This window comes from Phyllostomus discolor, chromosome 4 (genome assembly GCF_004126475.2).
Source record: "Phyllostomus discolor isolate MPI-MPIP mPhyDis1 chromosome 4, mPhyDis1.pri.v3, whole genome shotgun sequence".
In the NCBI taxonomy this organism is placed as follows: domain Eukaryota; kingdom Metazoa; phylum Chordata; class Mammalia; order Chiroptera; family Phyllostomidae; genus Phyllostomus; species Phyllostomus discolor.
In genome coordinates this window covers 96213731-96235361 of record NC_040906.2, presented here as the reverse complement: position 1 = coordinate 96235361, position 21631 = coordinate 96213731, and the positions used below count along the sequence as shown (strand labels likewise).

General features: G+C 42.8%; 2 protein-coding genes across 3 annotated transcripts in view; one reads left to right on the top strand and one right to left on the bottom strand.

The window, feature by feature from the left end:
• LYPD1 (LY6/PLAUR domain containing 1) overlaps positions 1 to 2542 on the top strand; it is a 41239-nt gene extending 38697 nt beyond the window's left edge. Inside the window, exon 3 of one of the 2 annotated variants that reach the window (XM_028511076.2) lies at positions 1088 to 2542. In XM_028511076.2, coding sequence (XP_028366877.1) covers positions 1088 to 1323 — 236 coding nt within the window. In that variant the 3' untranslated portion in view covers positions 1324 to 2542. The remainder of the gene's footprint in view (positions 1 to 1087) is intronic. The other variant, XM_028511075.2, reaches the window with a different exon arrangement.
• The window catches only part of GPR39 (G protein-coupled receptor 39), a 220586-nt gene continuing 200677 nt past the window's right edge, over positions 1723 to 21631 (bottom strand). The window contains exon 2 of the mRNA XM_028511073.2: positions 1723 to 2264. Within this exon, the coding sequence (XP_028366874.1) occupies positions 1750 to 2264 (515 nt within the window). The 3' untranslated portion in view covers positions 1723 to 1749. The remainder of the gene's footprint in view (positions 2265 to 21631) is intronic.

The following is a 21631-nucleotide window of genomic DNA, read 5'->3' as shown; positions in this document are numbered from 1 at the left end:
GCAGACTAAAGTCTCCACCCCAAAAAAGAAAACCATACCAAACCAAACCAAACCATTTTTTGTGGTTTATTGGTGATCTGCTTTACTATACAGTAATATTGACTTGATGGCATGGAGTCAAGAATACTAGGCTCAAATCCCACCTGCCCTACTTTTTAGTGGTGTGACTTTGGGTGAGTTAACTAAGCGTTTCTTGCCTTTGGTACCCATTTGTCAAAGCGATAATCATGGAGCCTCCTTTGTAGGTAGTAAGTGATCTAGAAATGCCTGGCATACAGGAAAACACAAGTTTAGTTATTATTGTTTGGATTGAGTAAAGTTCCAGCTTCAAGAAGTCATATGATTATCCAAGGCACCCTAATTTGATGGCTGTGCTATAATTTGGACATGACACACATACTCCTTAAGATCAGACCCACCAGTTTCCTCAGGAAACTCCTTTGTATGCCCACATGATGTGTGTTAAGTGCTAGGTGTGTGATGCTGGGTGGGAAAATGACCATGTGTTCTAAGGGCAATGTTTCTTTCCTGAGAATAAGGCTGTTCTGTACACATTGTGAGTCAGGCCACCCTGTCACTTGAGGCAGTAGATCCCCTGAAACCTGGGAAAAATCAGGGCCCCTTCAGGGAATCTGACTTATTCAGAAAGTTCCATGAGTTAATAAATATGTAGTTGAGAGCCATCTATCTATGGTCACTTACAAAGTAATAACAGAGACGAGATCAACACACATAGCTTATGGTCCTCTTTGGAAGAAAAAGGTGAAAAGCTCTATATCTAGTACACAGTGTGAATTCTGACTTTTCAGAGTAGACTTTGGTTTTGACAGCTCTTTATTTGCTGGCATTACATCTCAAATAGCTTTGGAACAATTCTGTCAGAAGTGGTCAAATGATGACTGGCTTCTTTACTGTGTAGCTCATGTACTTTGGAGGGCTCAGCAAAACAACCAAAAGCACCTCCCTGACCCTCCCAAGTCCCTAGGCTCTGAGGGGGGGGAGAAAGGACACATTGGGACCTGAGTTCAGAGGGGTGTTGTCCATTGGCCAGAGCAGGTTAACCCAGCTCTTTGCATCTGTGTTGCAGGGATCATGTATCGAAAGTCCTGTGCATCATCGGCAGCCTGTCTCATCGCCTCTGCAGGGTACCAGTCCTTCTGCTCCCCGGGGAAACTGAACTCGGTGTGCATCAGCTGCTGTAACACCCCTCTGTGCAATGGGCCCCGGCCCAAGAAAAGGAGCAGCTCTGCCTCGGTGCTCCAGCCAGGATTCCCCACCACCTTCCTGCTCCTCAAATTAGCCCTCTTCTTGGCGTACTGCTGAATGAGATGCCAGCCCCTCCTGCATTATTCTTCTGATCCTCACTCCCCCTGCTCCATGAGATCTTCTGGGTGTCCTTTGAGTCTGGGTAGGGAGTCTGCATTCTCTTTCTTTTAGTTCCTTTGCAAATAGTGAAAGAGTTCAGTGTAAAACATTTTTGTAAGCTCTGAAAAAATTCAGTCTGACTGAATTTTCAGTGTGTACGTAAAAGAAGGAAGGGGTTGAACTCAAAGTTTCCCCATCTGTAACCAGTCAATGTAGCAGAATCAGCCCTTAGAAGACACTTGAGTGGACATCTGCCTTTCCCAAGACCACTAGCTTCCACTCCTGTCCCTGATGGAAGAAGAGATTATTTTGTCCCTGCTCTGAGAGGGTAATGTTTCCATTAGGGGAGGGCTGGTTAGCACTTGAGACTTTCTTACTTGACATTCACACTTCATGCTCCTGAAAACCATTCTCTGCTGCAGAACCGGCTGGTTTCGTCTCCCACTTGGGCTCTGGCGACTCTGGACTCAATTGCTGAGTCTTAGACTCGGACTTGGCTTCTGCCTCTCTCTGAAAAGTGCTTAAAACAACCTCGTTAGTTCTCCTTACAGAGGAATTGCTCCTGGAAGCAATGAAGATCAACGGACGGCGCACAGAACGGGCGCTGTCCGTGGTGGAAGAAGCTAGGCTGCGCAAGCGCTTCTCCTGGTTGGCGTGCTGCAGGGTCAGGCGGCAGCGCAGTACCTGCCAGAACACCCTACGGAACTGCTGCGAGGACACGTTGTATAGCAGTGGGTTGATGACCGAGCTCAGGTAGAAGAAGGTGTCTGAGAAAGGGAGGAGGATCATGTAGGCCTCGAAGTAGGACTTGGTCCAGTCGTGCTTGGGTCTGGAGGCAGCCATGATTCTCCGAACCTGGTTAGGTAGCCAGCAGATGGCCAGTGTCACCACGATCAGCCCTGAGCAGGCAGGAAGTGGGAGAGAAACAATAATACAGCATGAGAACAGCAACAAAAAACACAGAATATTTAGCCCCTCAGTTCTGTACTTACTGGCCAGGAAACAGTACCAGTTTTTCAATGTTGTGTTTGACAGCTTCTTTTGCCACTAGCAAAAAAGAATTTAACACCATTTCAGGGCTGTAGGAGTTGACTGTGTTAAAGACCATTAAACGCTTTAGACAATTTATTTATACCTGTTAATGCCTGTTAATTAAAAAAAAAATGTTTTCATTGTTGTTTCTGTATCCAGAAAGCATTTTATGCAGTCCATTAATCTACTTATGTCTTTGTTTTCTTTTTTTAAAAAAATAAATGTATACAATATAGCCATATCAGGTGAAACAACATTTGCATTTTAAAGAATGTCCACATAAAAAAGACCCAATGATATCTTCAGGACAAATGGAAGTGGTAACAAAGCATATTTAGTGACACCGATCTTGCATTCAGTTTCTAGGGAAGCAAAAAGGAGGACTAGCCTGTCAATGAGAGTGGGTTTTTTGACATAGATTTACTAGGGGTGCACACCTGTAATTATAATGTCATATCTGCAGCAGCACTTCTGTTTCTTTGCAAATGTTTTGAAATAGGACAATTATTCAAACACAATGGAAAATATAAAACTACCTTCAAGTTCAGCCAGTAACAGGCTCATTGCACTTGTGGCACTGAGCTATGGGAAAAGCCCAGAAATGATCAGACTCTAAAGAGACATGACTCAGTGGTCTCCTCCACAGAGCAAATACTTTTTTTTCCATTTTAGTAACTTTTTTTTATTTAAGAGCAAATACTTTTATATGGATATATGTTTGCATGCCCACGTCTGCATTCCAGCTTACATAATCATTGCTATTTCTATGATCTGTGATAGACGAAGATCCTATTAGGTCACAAACTACTGATGTTACAAGTTTCATGAGCATTTATACTACAGTGACCCCCCACCCCTGCTCAAAAAACAAGAAATGTCAGATCAAAAATCAGCAGTACATTTGCTCTCTTCTCTAGGGGAAGGGGGGGGGGGGGGACTGGGCAAGATTCCAGAATGTAAATGAGTAGAACTGATAACTTAAAGCCATGTTTTGGATTTCCAGAAATGCTTCATCACTCTCCTAAATTTGAATAATATAATAAGGAAAATTCACATTTTCAAACCCTCTAATTTTCTAGGAAACCACAGGGAAGTGATTGTTGGCAATGGTCCCTTCCTACTTCTGATTGACAGTATTTCATTAATAAATGCTCCAGGAAAAACAGCCATGTCCACATACCTGAGGTTGGCTCTCCTGCAGGCACTCACCTGAGCATCCCTTGCCTGGGGGTGGAGTGACCCTAGGTGTATTCTCTGGCACTGAAATAACCCAGCTCCCCCAACAACAAACCCTCCACAAACCCCAGTTGTCAGCACAGAAGGCCCTAGGAACTCTTCTTCCCTGTTAATTTTTCAAGGGTTTTTCTCATCAAACCTCAGCCCAAGTTTGAAATGCAACCCAATTTGCTTATTTCTTTCCTTTGAGTTTGCTACCCTGAGAACACTCGGTAAATCTAAAAATAAAACGGGCAAAGTTACATATTGATATGATGAAAAGGCAAAAACATCATCTTAAGTCAAAAGTATACTCTGAATCACCTAGTTACAACTGCTGGATAGGAACACAAATCCACATTTTTCTGATTTAAAGAAATACGTTCAGAGGAAATTGGGGACTTTTTTCACTGTTTATAGAAGCGCAGGCACTTCCAACCACCTGTGCTATTCCAAGTGTGCTCTTAAGTCATTTCTCTTTGTTTTTATCCCATGCAGCTCTGACTGAAGTATTTGTCTCATTAATTGTGAAGGAGCTAGGAAGCTCACCATACCTAGGGGAGCTATATCTTCACGATTTTTTATTTTTTTTCTTCCCTGCCACTGAATTTCAGAGAATAAGGACAACCATCTTCATCTAAGGACTTATTTCCTAGAATATGGAAACCGAGCACAAGGTTTAGATATGTGCTATGCTACACTGTAGGAGGTTGTACTTCAGGTGGTAAGAATCTAGAAAGGCAATAAGAACCAGCTTGTACTTACCACAGCTTGAACATAGCACAGCTTTCATAGCTGGCACAAGAAAGACAGTGAGAAAATAAAGCATGGCTGTGGGCAAGTGGAGAGAAATTATAAAGGTGCTCTTATGTCCTGTCTTTGCTTCTGCTCCATTGATCTCTTATTTGCATGACCCTTATACTTCTAATACCTTCACCCTCTTTCCCTGGCATCAACTGTCCTTGATTAATCATCCGACCAAAAGAAGCAGAGTTTAGTAAGAAACAACAACAACAAACAAAACAAAACAAAAGACATAAGCATCCTGCTATGAGGCAAGAGACAGGGGCTGATGAAGAACTGTGGCCTGGTTTGCAGTTTCAGCCAGGAGAATTCATGCTCTCAAATCAAAATGAACTAAAGTAGGTAACTGAGAAACACCATAGCCTGAACATGTAGCACAACATAGGGAACCAGACGCAAGGTTCTTCAATGATGAGGGAAAAAGAAAGCACATCTCTGCTTTCTGGGTGTGGAGGTAGGTAGATATGACACCAAATACAAACATAGGGAACAAGAGAGACAAAGAGCTGAGTTAGAAATGGACCGGGATTAAAGATTAGGTATTGTACAGGTCTTGAGATATAACCAAGAATAATGCCAAATATTTATTGAGTTTCCCTTATTCCAGTTCTGCACCAACCACTCTGCTAATTTTCTATGCATTTCTCACTTCTGGTAATAACCTGGTAAGATCAGAATTGCCATTATCTTCATTTTATAGATAAAATTGAGTCTCAGAGAAGGCTAGCTGCCAGTGTGCTATAATTAGGACACATGCTTGCTGTACTTCAAAATTCAAGATATGTACTTGTTTCTCAAAGATTTATAGAGGCTGTTCCTCATATTTTCAGTTTTAAAAACAGAAAACACAAGACAGTAAACATAAGCCATAATTCTACCATGTGCAGTGGATATAAAGCAGCCCTATCTACTAGAAATATAATGTAAACCATGCCTAATTTTAAATTTTCAAGTAGCCACATTAAAAATATAAAGAGACAAGGGAAATCAATTTTAATAATAGCTTCTGTAATCCAATATACCCCAAATATTATCACTTCACATGCACTTTCAACATATAATCAACCTAATGTTATTTATGAGATGTTTTACATTATCCTTTTCATACTAAGTCTTTGAAACCCAGTGTGGCTTTTATGCTTACAGCACATTTCAATTGGGACCAGCCATAGGTGGCTAGTGGCCACAACACAGGTTAAAGTAACTCTTCATAGCTCTTCCTCAAAGTAGCAGCACTACTTATATCCTCCTATTCTCATTTCCCCACTTGCCCCCTTCCCAGCCACATACCCAGGGAGTCCTGTCCAACCAAGGAAAGCCCTACCTAGCCTGTATTTGTCATCCTCAGATTCTGATGATGCAACCAAGGTAAACTCTTGATCCTATTTCTGAGTATGCATTCTCAGCCTCGCTGAACATGTTCACCCACTGCTTTCACATAAAGCCTTCCATATAAGGGGACTACAAGTTATCCAGAGCCTAAATAATTCTAAAAGCACAAATTTATATTTTTGCATTGCTCATTCTAAACCTTGCCTAGTCATTTTGGAATAGCATAGATTGTGCCAAACACCTGGCAAGGCTGTTGGAATATAATTCCTCCACCTCAACTACAGGTGGGGAAAATGGCTGGTGCCTTTCCTCTTGGGCTTTGAGAGATAATTTTGTTTTAGGAAGATGGAGCATTGGGCATAAGGTGAAGCCAGTAATGAGAGAGGTGTGTGCCCATGGACAATGTAATAGAGAGAGGGTGGGGGTAAGGAAACCAAACCAGCATCCCTGTAAAATTTTCATTTTATAAGGGCAGGTAATTGCTCACATTTACATTTGAAGAAAAATTGTTCATTATTTTAGATTACACCTTGTTGAGAACAAATATCATATACAAAGGTGTTTTTATTCAGGCTGTTTGCAACTGGTCCAGCTCCAGTCCCAGCTACTCTGTAGCTGAGACAAAGCTTTAAAATCTTATTCATGACTTAATAAAGCATATTCAAGATTTGGCCAAATTTATGTTTGGCTGCAATCAATTTGGACTTGTATATTACATTTGGAAAAATCTATAACACTTTGATCTGTGTAGTGTAATGTGCAGACCGCAGGTAAATAACTTTAGTGTGAACTTGAATGAAGATCAGTGAACTGAACCCAGTCATGTAAAGCAAATAAACACTTTTAACTGAATTATTGATAGATCTTTAATGTACTCCAGACAGCCTTGTACTCTAGGTTAAGAAATACCTTCATATTTATCTTATTTTCCACATAAAGTACTTCCATTTTTCTTCTTTGATCATTACACTAAATGACAAGAGCCATTAGATGATGACACAGATTTATTCTCAGCAGAGTGAAGTTGTTTAAAAAACAAGTAATGCAGATGTCCAACAACATGCCACACTAAAGCATGACATTTCAACAGCATCCAAGCCAGCCTACTTGGTGCAGTCTTCAGAAGTGCATTAAGCTATGCAACAGAGATGTGTCAGCATTCGTGCAACAGACCATGATCCGTTTTATCCCTGCAAACCTTTAAAATGAAGGGAACTATTTGTGTCTACCCCAGGACCTGTCTTAGAATAATCAGAGAATAGTAGACAGAAAGGGAGACCCCTGCAGAACTCTCTTGTCCTACAAATGTCAGAACTGAAGCAAAGTGATTCACTCAAGATCTCACAGGTCGGGGTGACAGGATGCCCTTGACTTTGCCATACTGCTTAGATCATAGGATTTTACCTGAAGTTGACAAATAGGCCTATCATATTTAAATATAGTTTTGTTTTTCAGTTTTAGGCTCAAGGCTGAGCATTCTCAGCATGGAATGCAGTGAGAGGCGTGTCTGTCTTAGACCCCTGTGAAAGCCAGCACATCTTCTCAATATACTGTCTGGATTTAGTTTTAGAACCAGGTCCCTTGACAACAGGCAATAAAACAAAACTCTGGAGCACAAGTATCCCCACCCCCCACCTTTTTTGAAGTCTAATCAAAGGGAGCTAAAGAATGTTCAGAAAACAAATTATGATTCTAGGTCATGACTTGGTAACTAGGTCTATAGAGACTTTTTCCACCTGTCCATCCATCCATTCATCCATCCATCTATCCATCCATTCATCCATGTATCTTACAAAAGCACCTGTTATGATAGCATACTTAGGTAGTACTAAGCAGAAAAAAATCTGGAAATTTGATCTTTCCCCAAGCAAAGATATTTTATGTGATTTAAAGAAATCCCAAAGATTTACTTTTTGCACCTGGTGTTGGAGTCCTATTTTACTGAATCATTTCCTTGGGGTGCCAAGGGGAGTGTTGACTATGCTTTAGGATTCCAGTGATTAATATAGTTTCTCTACCCTGCCCCCCACCTGCTCCAGTATTCTAACTGCTCCCTAACCCTGTCCATGATGAGCAGGAGTTATATATCATTCTCCTCCATGGAAGTCTTTGGACTTTGTTCATTCACTCAGCACATATTTCTTGATTGGCTGGAATCTATTATAGACCCTGTCCTAGGAACTGAAGATAAAAAGATGGTGACTATTTGCAAAGGGTCATGAAAGTAGTCTGGGCACAACATTATGGCAGCAATGAGGAGATCCAGCTGACCTTATACAGGGTGGAACACTCAGAAAAATTAGAGGAGAGGAAAAGTTAGCCTGGAAAACAGCAGCCAGGCAAAGACACAGCATGAGCAAGGGATAGAGGAATGCTATGACAGCTTACCTCCTGAGAGTTGCAAGACTAAGAGTGACCAGAACAGAGGTGTGGTTGGAGACAGGAGGTGAAAAAGGAGGATGGCTAGAGAATACTCCATCAAGTTTTGTGGACAATAAATCAACTCGAATATAGTAGGATAAGGAACATCTGCTTGTCAACTGATGTTGAAATAGCAAATGCCATTAGAAAGTAAGCATATGGTTAGTTGAATGAAGAGCCATGAAGAGACAAATACATCCAAAGGTTTTACCACTTTCTCAGTTCATATTTTTTGTGTTTGCCAATCTACTTCTGCCAGTCAGTTGAGACACTGATTTCACTCTCTGACTTTGTCCAACACAAGGACTCCAAATCACCATTGACCTTGATTTAGTCTCTAACCTCTAAGAAATGGTTCTCAAAGGGGGGTTCCTGGAATAGTAGCATCAACCTCACCTTAGCACTTGTTAGAAATGCACATCAGGCCCCAACCCATTCTTACTAACTCTGAGTCTGGAGCTGTTGCCCAGCAGCGTGGGGTTAACAACCCTGCTGGTTGACTCTGATATTCAAATCTGAAAACCACTAGATTAACTGAGGTAGAGCCCAAATCTGTGCACATTTTTCAGGTCCTGTCATTGTCACGTGCTTGCTTTTGAAGCATTGTGTTGAGTGTCTTCAGTCTGAGTGGGCAGTAACTAAGAGCCCCTCCCTTTGGTTTCTCTGCATGACAACCACCCTGCCAGTCCCTCTCAGTCCTGAGCACAGCCCTCACCTTGATCATGCACCTTACCTTTCATCTCTTCTTTGTCCTTCTGCTCACTCTCTTCTTCCTTCTCCCTACTTCTTTTCTTTTGCCCCTCCATCTCTCCTCTTCCTTTACACATTTCTCCATTAGATAAACTGATAGCATCTATCCTTTTTTTCTCTGTTTTATTCCTCTTTCTTCCTTCTATCTTTTCCCAAGATCACCAAAAACCAAGCCATATGCAGTCTTTACCTTACCAGCATACACCCTCTCCCTTTCCATTAATTTCTTTAATGATTTTGATAAGGTGATTGCATCAGTTCCAGCCAAGTTCCTTAATAGCAAGAGGTGGCTGCCTGGGACATGGTCACCACTCATTGCCAAGTTTACCAAAGGAAAGTGGAGAGGCTTTGGAAGCAACACAGACAGGATATGAGGGACATAGGTGTTGGCACTGAAAGCCACTTCAATGCCCCATGTCCTCTGGCCCTGGATACATTGTGATCGCTTTCCCAGTAACCCATCAGCTTAGTGTCCTTCATTTAAACTGATCTGCATTCTTGCCCTCTTTACTACTGAGAAATGTTCTGTAGGGGAAGATAGAAGAGCTGTTGGGATTTGGTTTTCAGAGAAGGGTGCAGGGCACAGCTTTAAAATGATGTAAAGGCCACAGATGGCTGCTTCTGTCCAAGAAGACAGGTGGTTTGATATTCTGTCCTTGCCCCAGCTATTTGATGGAGGCCAGGAAAGGACTCTCTCTCCACTGTGGCTCCAACCACTGCTTGAACACCAGAGACCCCGATTTCAAATGGCCAGCAATTTTCTCAGCATTCCATCCATTTCTCTCTGCTCTACAAGTTTCAGTATATGAAAAACTATAAATTACTACAATAGCAGATATATATTTCTCAAGCAAGTCCTCCTGTCTGGGAGCTGCAGGAGAGCCACTTGCACTCAAAGTAAGCAGCATTTAGGGTTGTCATTGTGGTCTAGTGCCTGTTTCTTGATGAATGCATGGTAAATGATTCACTGGAACCTGTTAAATAAATATTTTTATGTGGATCTTACTTGTATGCACCTGTGTGGGGCTTTCTATGCAAACAGTCTTCTAAATCTACCATTAGTAAAGTCTCCATGTGTGGTGTAGCTGTTTCTCAGCAGAACAGGTGAAATCAAATGCTTCTTCCCTTGGAACACACGGCCCAGGAGTGGCTAGTGGTCATGAGGGCCATAGCATCTCCATGCCTGCCAGGAAAGCTGTGGAAACTATGATAGCTGGGCCACCCCTCCAGTGGATCAATTCAGACCACCCAGCTGTGGCCAGGACACTTATAAACACTAACACTAAAAGGCTGCAGTTTCTAATAGAATTTAGTTTCAAGCAAATGGGAATTAAAACCCCAGACTGCTAACACTGAAAAAACCTGAGATAAGTCTACTGGTGAGCCAGCATTCCCAGAAAAGTAGGATTAGGTGCCCAAATTCATGTAGCCCAGGAGTCTAAACACGGAACCTCCCAGTCTGGAGGTGTTTGCAAGGGTCATGAGCACCCCTCAGAGCCCAGTGAAAATGTGTGGCCCCCAAATGAAATAGCACTCAGGTCAAGTGCACACAGCAGAGGCAACACCAGCATTTCAGGAGTGTGGAGATGAGTCAATGTGCCTACAGATCTTGCTCCTCACCTCTCTCCTTTCAGAGGTCCCTGCTTGTGCTCCCTCTGTGAGACTTGGGACCCTAGGAGAACCAGCACTGTGTTCCTGTGACAGAAGCAGGCCAGCCCCAGGGCAGACAAGCAGCCCCCAGTCTGTACTCTTTGTTCTCCAGGCCTCTATGCTAATCTCTCAGCATAGACTATGTCTTCCTTGCCTTCTACTCTTTCTCCTCCTCTGCCCATTTCTCCCTCCTCCTCTCACCTTGAGTGTCCATTCTCTGTGCAGCTATTATTCTACAAGTTTTTGCTTAGTGTCACTGCCTCCAGGAAACCTTCCTTATCTCCACAAGGCTATATCCAGTTCTCTACTATGATTCCACCAGCCTTTTACTCCTGCCCCTGCCATTGTAACACCAGAGTGTTTACTAGACCATGAACTCTCCATCTTCACTGTTGTATTCTTAGCACACGACAGAAAATCTTTACATAGTAATTGTTCAATAAACATGGGTAGGAAAGGAGAAAAAGGGTACTAGAGGCCCCAGGTGAGGAGCTGGGTAGGAGGACATTTAATATTCATGCATTTACCTAATGTACGTAGAATCAGTTTGAAGCCAGCTTCCCTGATCAAAGGGGTCAGTACTAACCCTACTGATATAGGGCCTAGTGCCTGAATCATTTTTATTCCCCATCCCGGGGGGAAGAGAAAGAGAGAATGGAAACTGAAAGAAAGGATCACCTTTTCATTCAAGCAAGAACAGAACTCCTAGGCCCCAAAACCCCAAGACCAACAGGTCTAGACAGGGGTGAGGAGTATTGGGTTTTAAAAGTGCCTGCACAGACCACAAACTTTAGTCTCCTACCCTTCTGTGCTATCCCAGGCCCTAAGTTCTCTACACTAAAAACTCATTTCTTCCCTTGTTTTTCTCCAAGATGGCTTCATTGGGTACATAGGCAAGAGGGTCAACTGGTAAAACAGAAAATCCATGTCTACCAGAGACATTCACTTCTCCCAAAGTCAGTACTCTCAGGGGCCCTTTGAATCACAGTTCCTGTGAAGATGCTACAAGTCTCTATCAGGGAAGCTGCTGGCCAAGACCCAGAGCATAAGTATTGGGGTCTGCAGCCCAGGGAGAAATCTACAAAGAAATGAAGAGAAAGCAGCTAGAAGAGCATCTGGTAAGGGAGTAAAAGACTATTTCTATACAATAGGCTGTGTGGCCTCAGGAGAATGAAATATTGTGATTAAAAGTCCAAATTTTCCATTTGGACACAACTTGGAGGTAGAAGAGTGAGTTTGGGAAGAGCAGAAATAACAATGGTCTGACTATGGTCTTCCTGCTCTTTGCCTATCACAGATTTTCCCATAATGTGTTCTCTGGCCTCTCTGACTTCACCTCATCTGGGCCACTCCACCCACCAAGGGATGATCAGTTTTACTTTCCAAAACTCAGGCTCCCATTTTGTCCCATTAAAATGTACATAACAAGAGATGCTGGGATTATTAAATGAGATAATGAATGTAAAGTGCTAAGTATAGTGCCTGCTGCCAGGTAAGGGCTCATTGTTACAGCCATCATCACCTCTGAGGTCATTGTGACCTTTACTATCATTGCTACCACTCCACCACCATCATCTCCATCACCTCCTCCACCACCTCCCCACCAACATCCTCACTGCCATTAAGATAGTTCTCAGGGGTCATTGATCCGGGGGAAGGCTGTCAAGAAGGAAATTAGACACCTTCCACTCACAGATAAGGTCCTAAACTCACAGATAAGGCCCAGAAAGATCCCATGACTTTTTCAGAATTATCCTGTAAAACAATAGCAGAAAGAGGACCAGAATTTAATCTCCAGGTTTCCAGGCCACTGTTCCCCCCTACGTGGAAATGGGGCTCCCACCACTCTGCCTTAAGGTCCTGACTCATTTATCCTTCCTCCAACACACACATGGGTACTTAGGGTTTAAAGAAGCTAGAGAAGCAAGAGGTGGAAGCCGTAATAAAGAAGGCAATTGATAGAAGACAGGATTGCAACAAGAAGGAAAAATTCCCATTCTCAGTAAGATAGACATCCCAAGCCCCTCCTCAGTTTCCTAGCCTCTCATAATTCCTCACCAGGAGGAATGACAACAATATAAGCGTCTGACCATATGGCCAATTAGATGAAGAAGGCCTCCACTCCCAATGACCCTGATCCTTGATTCTGTCCTCCACCCTCAGTCTGCCCTTGGGCACATACCCACACTCTCACCCAGTGCCCTGTGCCCACATAATCACAGGCTCTGTGCTTAGGCACAAAGGAGGGGGTAAGGGCAGTGGTTTGGAGTCAGACAGAGAACTAGATTTAAAACTTAGCCTTGCCATTCCCAGCTGTGTGGCCATGGACTTACATTTCTGTGAAATGGATAAAATAATAGTATCCCCTTCATGGAGTTATTATAAGAAAAGCTAAAGGAGATGAATGCACGTAAAGCACTGAGATAAATAGCAGCTCATACTATTCATTACACAGTCCAATCAGCTACCTGCCTGAAGGGAATGCCAACTAAAATTAATATAGTGCTTGGACATTCACACACTGTTCTAAGCATTTCCTGTACACTTGCTTATTTAAACCTTGCAATAAGCCCCACATACATGGCTACTACTTCATTTTATTGCTATTAGACAGATAAGAAATTTGAGGTATGAATAGGTTAAATGACAGAGCAGGGCCAGAAGTTAGTCCCAGGTAGCCCTGGCTGCCTGCCTTCAGCTGGAGAATCCCTCAAAGGATCAAAAATCAAATGCTTTCTGAGTCCCAAATTCAAATTAAGGTATTTTAATTCAAATGGTTGCAAGTGCACACATAAATTTCCTGTGAGTGTCATGGTGAAGAACAGAATCTCAGTTGTCAAGAAATAAAGACCCCCTCTAACACATCTCTATGACAGGGAAAGATATCCCTCTTGAAAGGGCCATTTTACATTCAAGGTGAATACAATAAACTCCTGTTACTACAAGAAGAGCTTGATGGAATTTAAAGAAGCAAACTAGCTTTGAATAGGAGTCTGGCAGGTGACACTCCTGCAGAATGCCTGCTTTTGATTAGATTTACTTTATGGGAGGCAAGAACCTCAACCCTGCTCCCCATGCCCATGCCCAGGAAGAGTTCTGGGGAAGGATACTTTTCTATTAAAATTCATTTAAATTCAGAGTTGAAGACTATTCTCACTCATTATATAAGTCTACCTCTTCCCATCCCCATAAATACAACCTAGAATTTGGTTTCAAAGTAAATTTTAAAATGAGTTCAGCTCTTTGTTATCTACTCAGAAATTCCTAGAACAATCTATAGCCAAATGCTAGAACAGGAGGCAAAAAATAAAATCAGCTGACGGGAGAGATACCAAAAGAGGTTCAGGCAGGAGCCAGGCTTATACTGTTTGATTTAGAGCTGAGGGTCTCAACTGAAATCAGTAAACTCTCGGGAGAGTTGAAGAGATGACATCAGGCTTCTAAGATAAGGTTCTGTATAAGAACCATCAGATGAGAATGCCTCCTTTTTAATTATTTGAAAATGAAATTACTGTTCCATGACATGATAAAAATAATTTCCTCCTGGTGGAATTTTCTTTTAATAGGGGCAAAAACAACTTTGAGGAACATTAATTATAATTTCACATATCCAAGCCAGCAGTAACTGTCAGTGGTGCACGTAATCATGCATAGTAAACCTAGTCCAGTCCAGCAATCATAGCATCCTGACTTACTTTTTAATGCTATTCCTCATCTGTTATCTCACGTGCTGAGCGCCAAATGACAGAGAACCTCCAGGTGCTACCTTAGCTCTCTATATTCTTTTCACTCTCAACCTGGGCACCTCCTCCACACCACTGAGTTGAAATTCCATCCCTAGGGATACACAGTTCCAAAATCAATGTTGTCAGCCTCAGTAGACATTCACAGCCAGAGCCCTAAAGCCAACTGTCTACTCAACATCTTGGCTTGGAGAGCTTATATGCACCTGTAATGGAACATGTCCAAACTGAATTAATGACCAGCCACCCACCCACCTGCTCACTCTGTACTGCTCCCAATCTTAATAAACTCCACTGTTGCTTGCTGAGCTTTTCTAGCTGGAAGCCTACAAATCACCCTGTTCTACTTCTTTCCTTTCACTCCCACACTCAGTCAGTCCCTAAGCCTGTCAGTTATACCTCCAGAATCATGTTTTCACTATCTCCACTGCCAGCCTTCGAATTAGAGCAGCCACTATCTCACACCTGGACCAGACAGAAGCTTCCTAACTGGGTTTCTTCAAAACAAAGAAAATTTTGTCCAAGCCACTCTCCACTCAAGCCAGGATCATCTTGTTAAATTAAAAGTTTGTGTCATCCCTTGCTTAAAACCTTTCAATGACTTATTATTGACCTTAGAATACAGTCCCAAATGCTTAATAAATTCTGCAGGATCTTGACCTAGCATATTGCTTTAGGATCCCCTTCTACCACCACTCCTGATTACCATGTCTGTTCCAAACATGTAACTCAGTCTCAACACCTAACACATTCGAACTTCCTGGTGCCTGCCAACTCCCTCCTACTACAGGGTTCATGCCCAGTCTCCTCACCTTGTTAGTTCTTACCATTCTTCACTTCTTTTTTTTTTAAACTGTTTACTCTTTATTTTCATATCAAAAGATTTAAAAATAACAATATTTTCATTGATTTAGAAAATGACAATTTCTTTTTTTTTCTTTACAAGAACCCTAAGTCTTTCCCTTTTCTTCTTTTTTTTTATTTTAATCGTTGTTCAAGTACAGTTTTCTCCCCCCTACTCCCATTCCAGCCCACCCACCCAACCCTTCCCCCTTCCCCCCCATTATCCCCCACCCCTAGTTTTTGTCCATGTGTCCTCCAAATTTGTTCCTGTAAACCCTACCCATTCCCCCCTGAAATTCCCTCTTCTCTCCCCTCTGGTCACTGTCAGACTATCCCCTATTTCATTGTCTTTGGTTATATTTTGCTAGTTTTCTTTTTGTTTTGTTTTGTTGTTTAGATTCCTATTAAAGATGATATCAAGCATTATGCTAAGCGAAACAAGCCAGGCAGTGAAAGACAAATACCACATGATATTACCATTCTTCATTTCTATGCTAAAATACTAGTTCCTCTGGGAAGCCAACTGAGACCTCATGTTTGAACCCTATGCTATGAGCCCCCATTGGAATCTGTACATTTGGATGCATTTAACTTAGAATGTATGTCCTTCATGCCAGCCTTCTCAGGCATGTGTGTTCCATAGGGTTAGAGGCAAGGTCTGTCCTGTTCTATGTCTGCAGTGCCTGGCACAGTTGTCTGGCATGTGTCAGATACACAAAACATGTGGCAAGATCTGCCAATTTGATATTCCTAACCAGGTAGTAAGATAGATGGGGGGAGGCTGCTAGCTCTATTTTTACTGATAAAAAGAATGACACACATTACACTAAATGTGATTTTGCTTGAGTTAAAAAGTAAATGAGTAGAAGACAGAAAGTCTAAAGTCTGGGATCTTCACATTCAGGATGTTTATGAATCCAAGTTCATCACCCCAGCATCCTATCTCTATGTCTGTAACTCTCTCTTCCAGAAATGCCATCCCATACTCTCTCTCAGAGCTTAGATGAGAGAGGGAGGCAAGCCTAGAACCTTTCCCAGGATGGACTGAAGATTTCACCCAGCCTTTGTCTTGAAGGGCCTGTACTACTGAGCAACAAATTCAAATCACAAAAGCTTGAGCTTTCAGACCTGGAATGGCCTCAGGAATGACACATGAGTTTCCTTGCCTGTAAAATGAAAGGTTGTCTTAGATTCTCATCTAAAAGTTATGGGTAACATAAATCACAGGAATATTGTACGAATTAGACAATATACTTATACCTTTTAGTCTTTCCAGGTATACACACTCAAAGAGTTATAATCATTCCTTGATGTAAAGTCCTTAGTGATATTTTGTTGCCATTACTCTTGCTGCTCAGAGTGTGGCTATGGCATCCTCTGAGAGCTGTACAAATAAAGACTCTCAGTCACTACCCCAGACCTGCTGATCAGAATTAGCATTTTAAGCCCTGGCTGGAGTGGCTTAGTGGATTGAGTGTTGGCATGTGAACCAAAAGGTCACAGTTTGGATTCTCAGTCAGGGCACATGCCTGGGTAGTGGGCCAGGTCCCCAGTAGGGGACACATGAGAGGTAACCACACATCGATATTTCTCTCCCTCTTTCTCCATCCTTTCCCCTCTATCTAAAAATAAAAATAAATAAAATCTTTTTTTTAAATCTGCATTTTAATAAGATACCCAGTTGATGTGTGACCTATGCTCCAGCATTCAAAGCTTCTTAGCATCACATTCAGACCCTTTACCATCTATCTGTTGCCTGTCTTCTGAACCTTGTCACCACTCCCCTCCTGAGTACCATGTTCCAGCTTTTCCCAATGATTCACATTTCCAGGACATACCAGCTCTCTGCCCAAGATGAAATCCTGGAAACTTTTACCAGCAGCTGAAGTTTCCTCTCCATTGGGAAAGGCTCCTTGAATGTTCAAAGAAAAGGAACCTCCCCAGACCTCACACTTGCTTCCATGACAGCACAACCATACTATTTTAATGATGAACGTCCATGCCTGGCTCACTGCAAGCACCTGAAGAGCAAGGACATGTCCCAGCCAGCAACCCAGGCCTAGTATGGCACAGTAGGGTCTCAATACACATGTATTGAAAAAAATCTTATTAATAAATATACCAAAGTCCCAACCTCAATTTTTGAATAAACTGAAGGCTGACTGCTCTGAGTATATGAGGGAGGACGCCCCCCCCCCCACAAAATCTAGAATTATCTTTTGGAGGGCAGGCCCCTTGTAGTATAGGCTTTCCCTGCTAGGTAAGCATTCTCATTGTTGTAAGAGGCTGTATTCAGCTTCAATGAATTTTTTTGAAGACCCTTTCAGTGCATTTGCCCATTTCATGATAGGTGATTTATGAGCAAAGCTTCCCACACTGCCCTGAGTGTTCAGCAGTTTTTGACCAAAAATGGTGTAACCACCATGCCCACCCTCCCTATTCACCTGATCTTGTCCCCAGTGACTTTTTTTTTTTATCTGGAGAAACAAAAATAAGTCCTCAAAGGGAAACATTTTGCCAATGTGGAAGAGTTAAAAGAAAAAAATGGCAGAAGCACTAAGAGGCATCAAAACCGACAAGTTTAAAAACTGTTTTGAGCAGTGGAAAAAATGCCATGATAGATGTTTTGCATCAAATGGAGAGTGCTTTGAAAGTGACTGAAGTTTAAACATGTAAGAATAAATATACGATTTTTTATAAATAAATTCCATTTTTTGGTCCCCCCTTGTACCCACACACAAACACAAAAATATACACATATACATCAACTTATTGCTTAGGGTAATGGTACTTAGAAAAATGATTGTGGACTTACAGAAGAAAGATCAGGTACTGCCAACTTTCCCAACTCCAACCCAGAAAGATGTGTATAGAATGGAGTGGCTTCAGGTTGTTCTAGAACCTGGACAGAGAAAAGAACAGCTTCATTCTTTCTCAGGAAGACCACCTCCTGGCCTTGGATGGGTGAGAAACCAGACTTTTCTCTCCTGGCAGGGTCCTAGCTGGTGTCATGCTAGAATTTGCAGGTCTCTCAGGTCAGAAGTGACAAGTCTGTGAGCATCCTGAGATTACTCTGGGAAAGGATGGAGAATGATACTGAAGATGGCATAGCACCTTCAAGCAAAATAGTCCAACCCAGAAAAGGTGGACTGGAATACAAAGCACAGTAGAAGCCCCTGGGCATCAGATCTGGAAACTCTGGATCTCCTCTGGGAATGCATGCTTCCCCAGACAGGGCTCTACCTGAGGGTGGCACTGGCAGGAGTAAGGTCTAAGTGAGTGGTGGCAGGAGTACAGGCTATGAGATGGATCTGAGGGGGGATAAAGAAACAAAACCTGAGTTGAAGAACATGGGCATGGAGGACCAGGATGGCCTGGTGCATGTTGGAACTAAACGTGGTGAAAAGCCCAAAGTACAACTGCAGAACCCCTTTAGCACATGTCTGCCTAGGCCAGAGCCAGCACAGCCAGACACCCTTCTTCACTTGATCGTAGGCTGGTCACACTTGGCTTTGCATTACCTGATAGGTTTGTCCAACTCCATTACTCCCCCAACTATGGGTAAGGAAAGGAAAGTCCAGAGCTGGCAAGAGACCCACCCAAGTCGTTCAGCTGGCCAGCTACTAGGAGAGGATCAGGGACCAAGCCAGACCCTTTTCTCCTTTCCCATGGTCAAAAGGCTCTTTTTCTCAAGTCTGATATTTATGATTCATATTGTGCTAGGCACTAAAGTTCTGGTTTAGAAGACAGCACTGTGTAGTAAGGGTGGTTTTAGGATCAGGACCTCGTGGCTGATAACTAGGATCCTTCGCTGATGAGTCATGTGAACCTGAGGGGCAAGTTACTTAACTTTCTTATCATTTTCTTTGATTGCAAAATTGGGAAATTAGTATCCTCCTTACAAGATGATTAGAATATAAAATGAAATTGTATGTCAAAACTTGACATGTTGCTATTCAATACATGTTATTTCCCTTCCTCCATTTCCTAGAATTCTGTGTTTGAGGGGAAGACAAGGTAGTGGTAGTGTGCACACCATAGCATTTGGGTTGCACTAATGTTGTAGCAGGGTGCCTACAATTCATCTCAATTATGACACTACCTGAAGACAGCATCAGATCCCACAGGTTAAGGCCTCAGTCCTCCCTTTACTCCAATTTTAGATGCCAGCTGCAAGCTCAGGAGCTTCTGACTGACAGGCTGAAGACTGGCAGTTCCAAACCCCCACCTTGAGTTCAAGTAGTCTGCAGAGTGGCTTACATAACTCAGAGAAACATTTTACATATAGATTACCAGTTTATCATAAAAAGATGTAATTTGGGAAAAGCCAGATAAAAGAGATGCTTAGAGCAAAGTATGGAGAAAGGATGTAGAGCTTCCATGTTCTCTCTGGGGTGCCACTCTCCCCACATGTCTACCTGTTCACCAACCTAGAAACTCTCCAAACCCAGTCCTTTTGGGGTTTTGTGGAGGCTTCATTTACATAGATATAATTGATTAAATTATTGGCCATTGGTGATTGGACTCAATCTCTAGCAGCCCTTCTCCCTTTTTCTGAGGTCCAGGGCTGAGGGGAGGTAGGGACTGAGACTTCCAACACTCTAATCACATAGTTGGTTCTCCTGGCAACCAACCCCCATTCAGAGGTGATCTCTAAAAGCCACCTCATTAACATAACAAAAGAAACCTTGATTGCCCTCATCACTAGGAAATTCCAAAGGTTTCTAGGAGCTCTATGCCAGGAATGGGGATAAGATCAAATATATATTTCTTTTTATAAGTCACAATATCACAGATGGTAAAGTAGCTATCAGGTTTTGTGCCTGCCTAGAATTAAATTCTCCCTTCCACTAGTAAGATCACCCTGATAGTCCTTTGGGGAACTACCTTCCCTGCCTCAGTCCCTGAAGACTGAGGTTGACTCTACTCTCCACCCCCAAATGTAGTTATATAATGGAGTGGCTAATCAGAATCACAGTGGCTGATTCAGTGATGAGCATGGGATCCAGTCAGGCCAACCTGGGACATTTGCTGGAACCACTGGAAAAGAAACACTCTGCTGGTGGTGCCATACTAGGAAAAGAGCCTGTGAGCCAGTGGCCATGACTGCCCCAACATAGAACAGCCTTCCTTGAAACTGATGCCAATGCAAAGAAGAGATTTTTACATAATCCCAATTATACAAATGGATTTAATTTAGTGATCTGCAGAGGAGATTCTCCAAGTCTCCTAAAGTAACACCATTCAATTTTTCAGGTATAACCCTCCTGTAAATAAACACTTCCTTTTGCACATTTGATATAAAAGAGAATGGGAGCCATGGCTGTTCTCCATCATAGGTACCAATGGGACTTTACCCACTTGAAGCCTGATACCTTGTCTTTCTCTTTATTGACTAAAGCAACCCATAGGAAATAAGTATAGATTTCTCATGGGAAATCTATATTTATTTACTTGTTTCCCATTGCAAAAAAAAAAAAAAAAAACCAAAAGCAGCTAACCTTTCTTTTCTCTCATACAAGGTATTTTTGGATGTAGAGCTTAGAGTTAAAAGGGCTATCAGAGGTCATTCCAGTAGAACCTTGTTTTTGGTCAGTGAGAAAACAGGGTGAGTGCTGAGTCCAATACCTTCATGGCTGCATCTCTGACTTCCAAGTCAGTGCCTACCCTCCATCCCCTAATATTTCAACAAATATCAATGGATCTGCAATTGTAGGAGGGTGTAGCCAAAGGGTCCCCAAAAGAAGGATTTGTAATGGAGTTCAGAACTCAAGGTGTCCAGGAAATATTAGAAAAATATATAGAATGCCCTCACCCTCCACCCCAGGGGAAGGGACAAATGGAGCAGGGCCATTGAGAGCTGTTTCGCATAGCAACAGCCTTGAAACTACCCTCTGGCATGGTCATTTAGCATATCTATAACCTTTAACTGGTTGCATAGATATGTTAAATAGCTGTGACCAGCTCTCAGCCAGGGGATTGGAAGTAACTTCCCCACCAAGATGTAACTGGGGGGCAGGTCCCCCGAGTTACAGCACCTGCATGGGACCTCAGAGAAGATTGGCTCCATGACATGGGGCCATGCCTGCCCAGACTCATGATGGCAGCCCAGTAAAGCTGGAGGACTTTGAGAGTTCTGGCATGTGAAGCCGAGTATGGGAGGAGTCGGAAATGGGGCTGCAGGGGAAGATTGGCGGGGGGATTTAAACTCAGGCTTGGCAGCCACTGGGGGGAGAACCATGCAGCTGTGGCAGTGCAGGGAGGACTGCAGCCACTGAGGAGGGAGAACCATGCGGCTTTAGCAGAGTGGGGACTCCCGCAGCCGTGCAGACACCTACTGCGATGCAGCCGCCTGCGGCTTTTCTACCGCCCAGCTCCGAGCCCCAGCTGGCTCTGCAGCCCTGGCCGCAAGAAGGGGCCACCAGTAAGTGACTCGGGAGCACTGGGTCACTGCCCTGCCGCTGCAGCCACTGCCA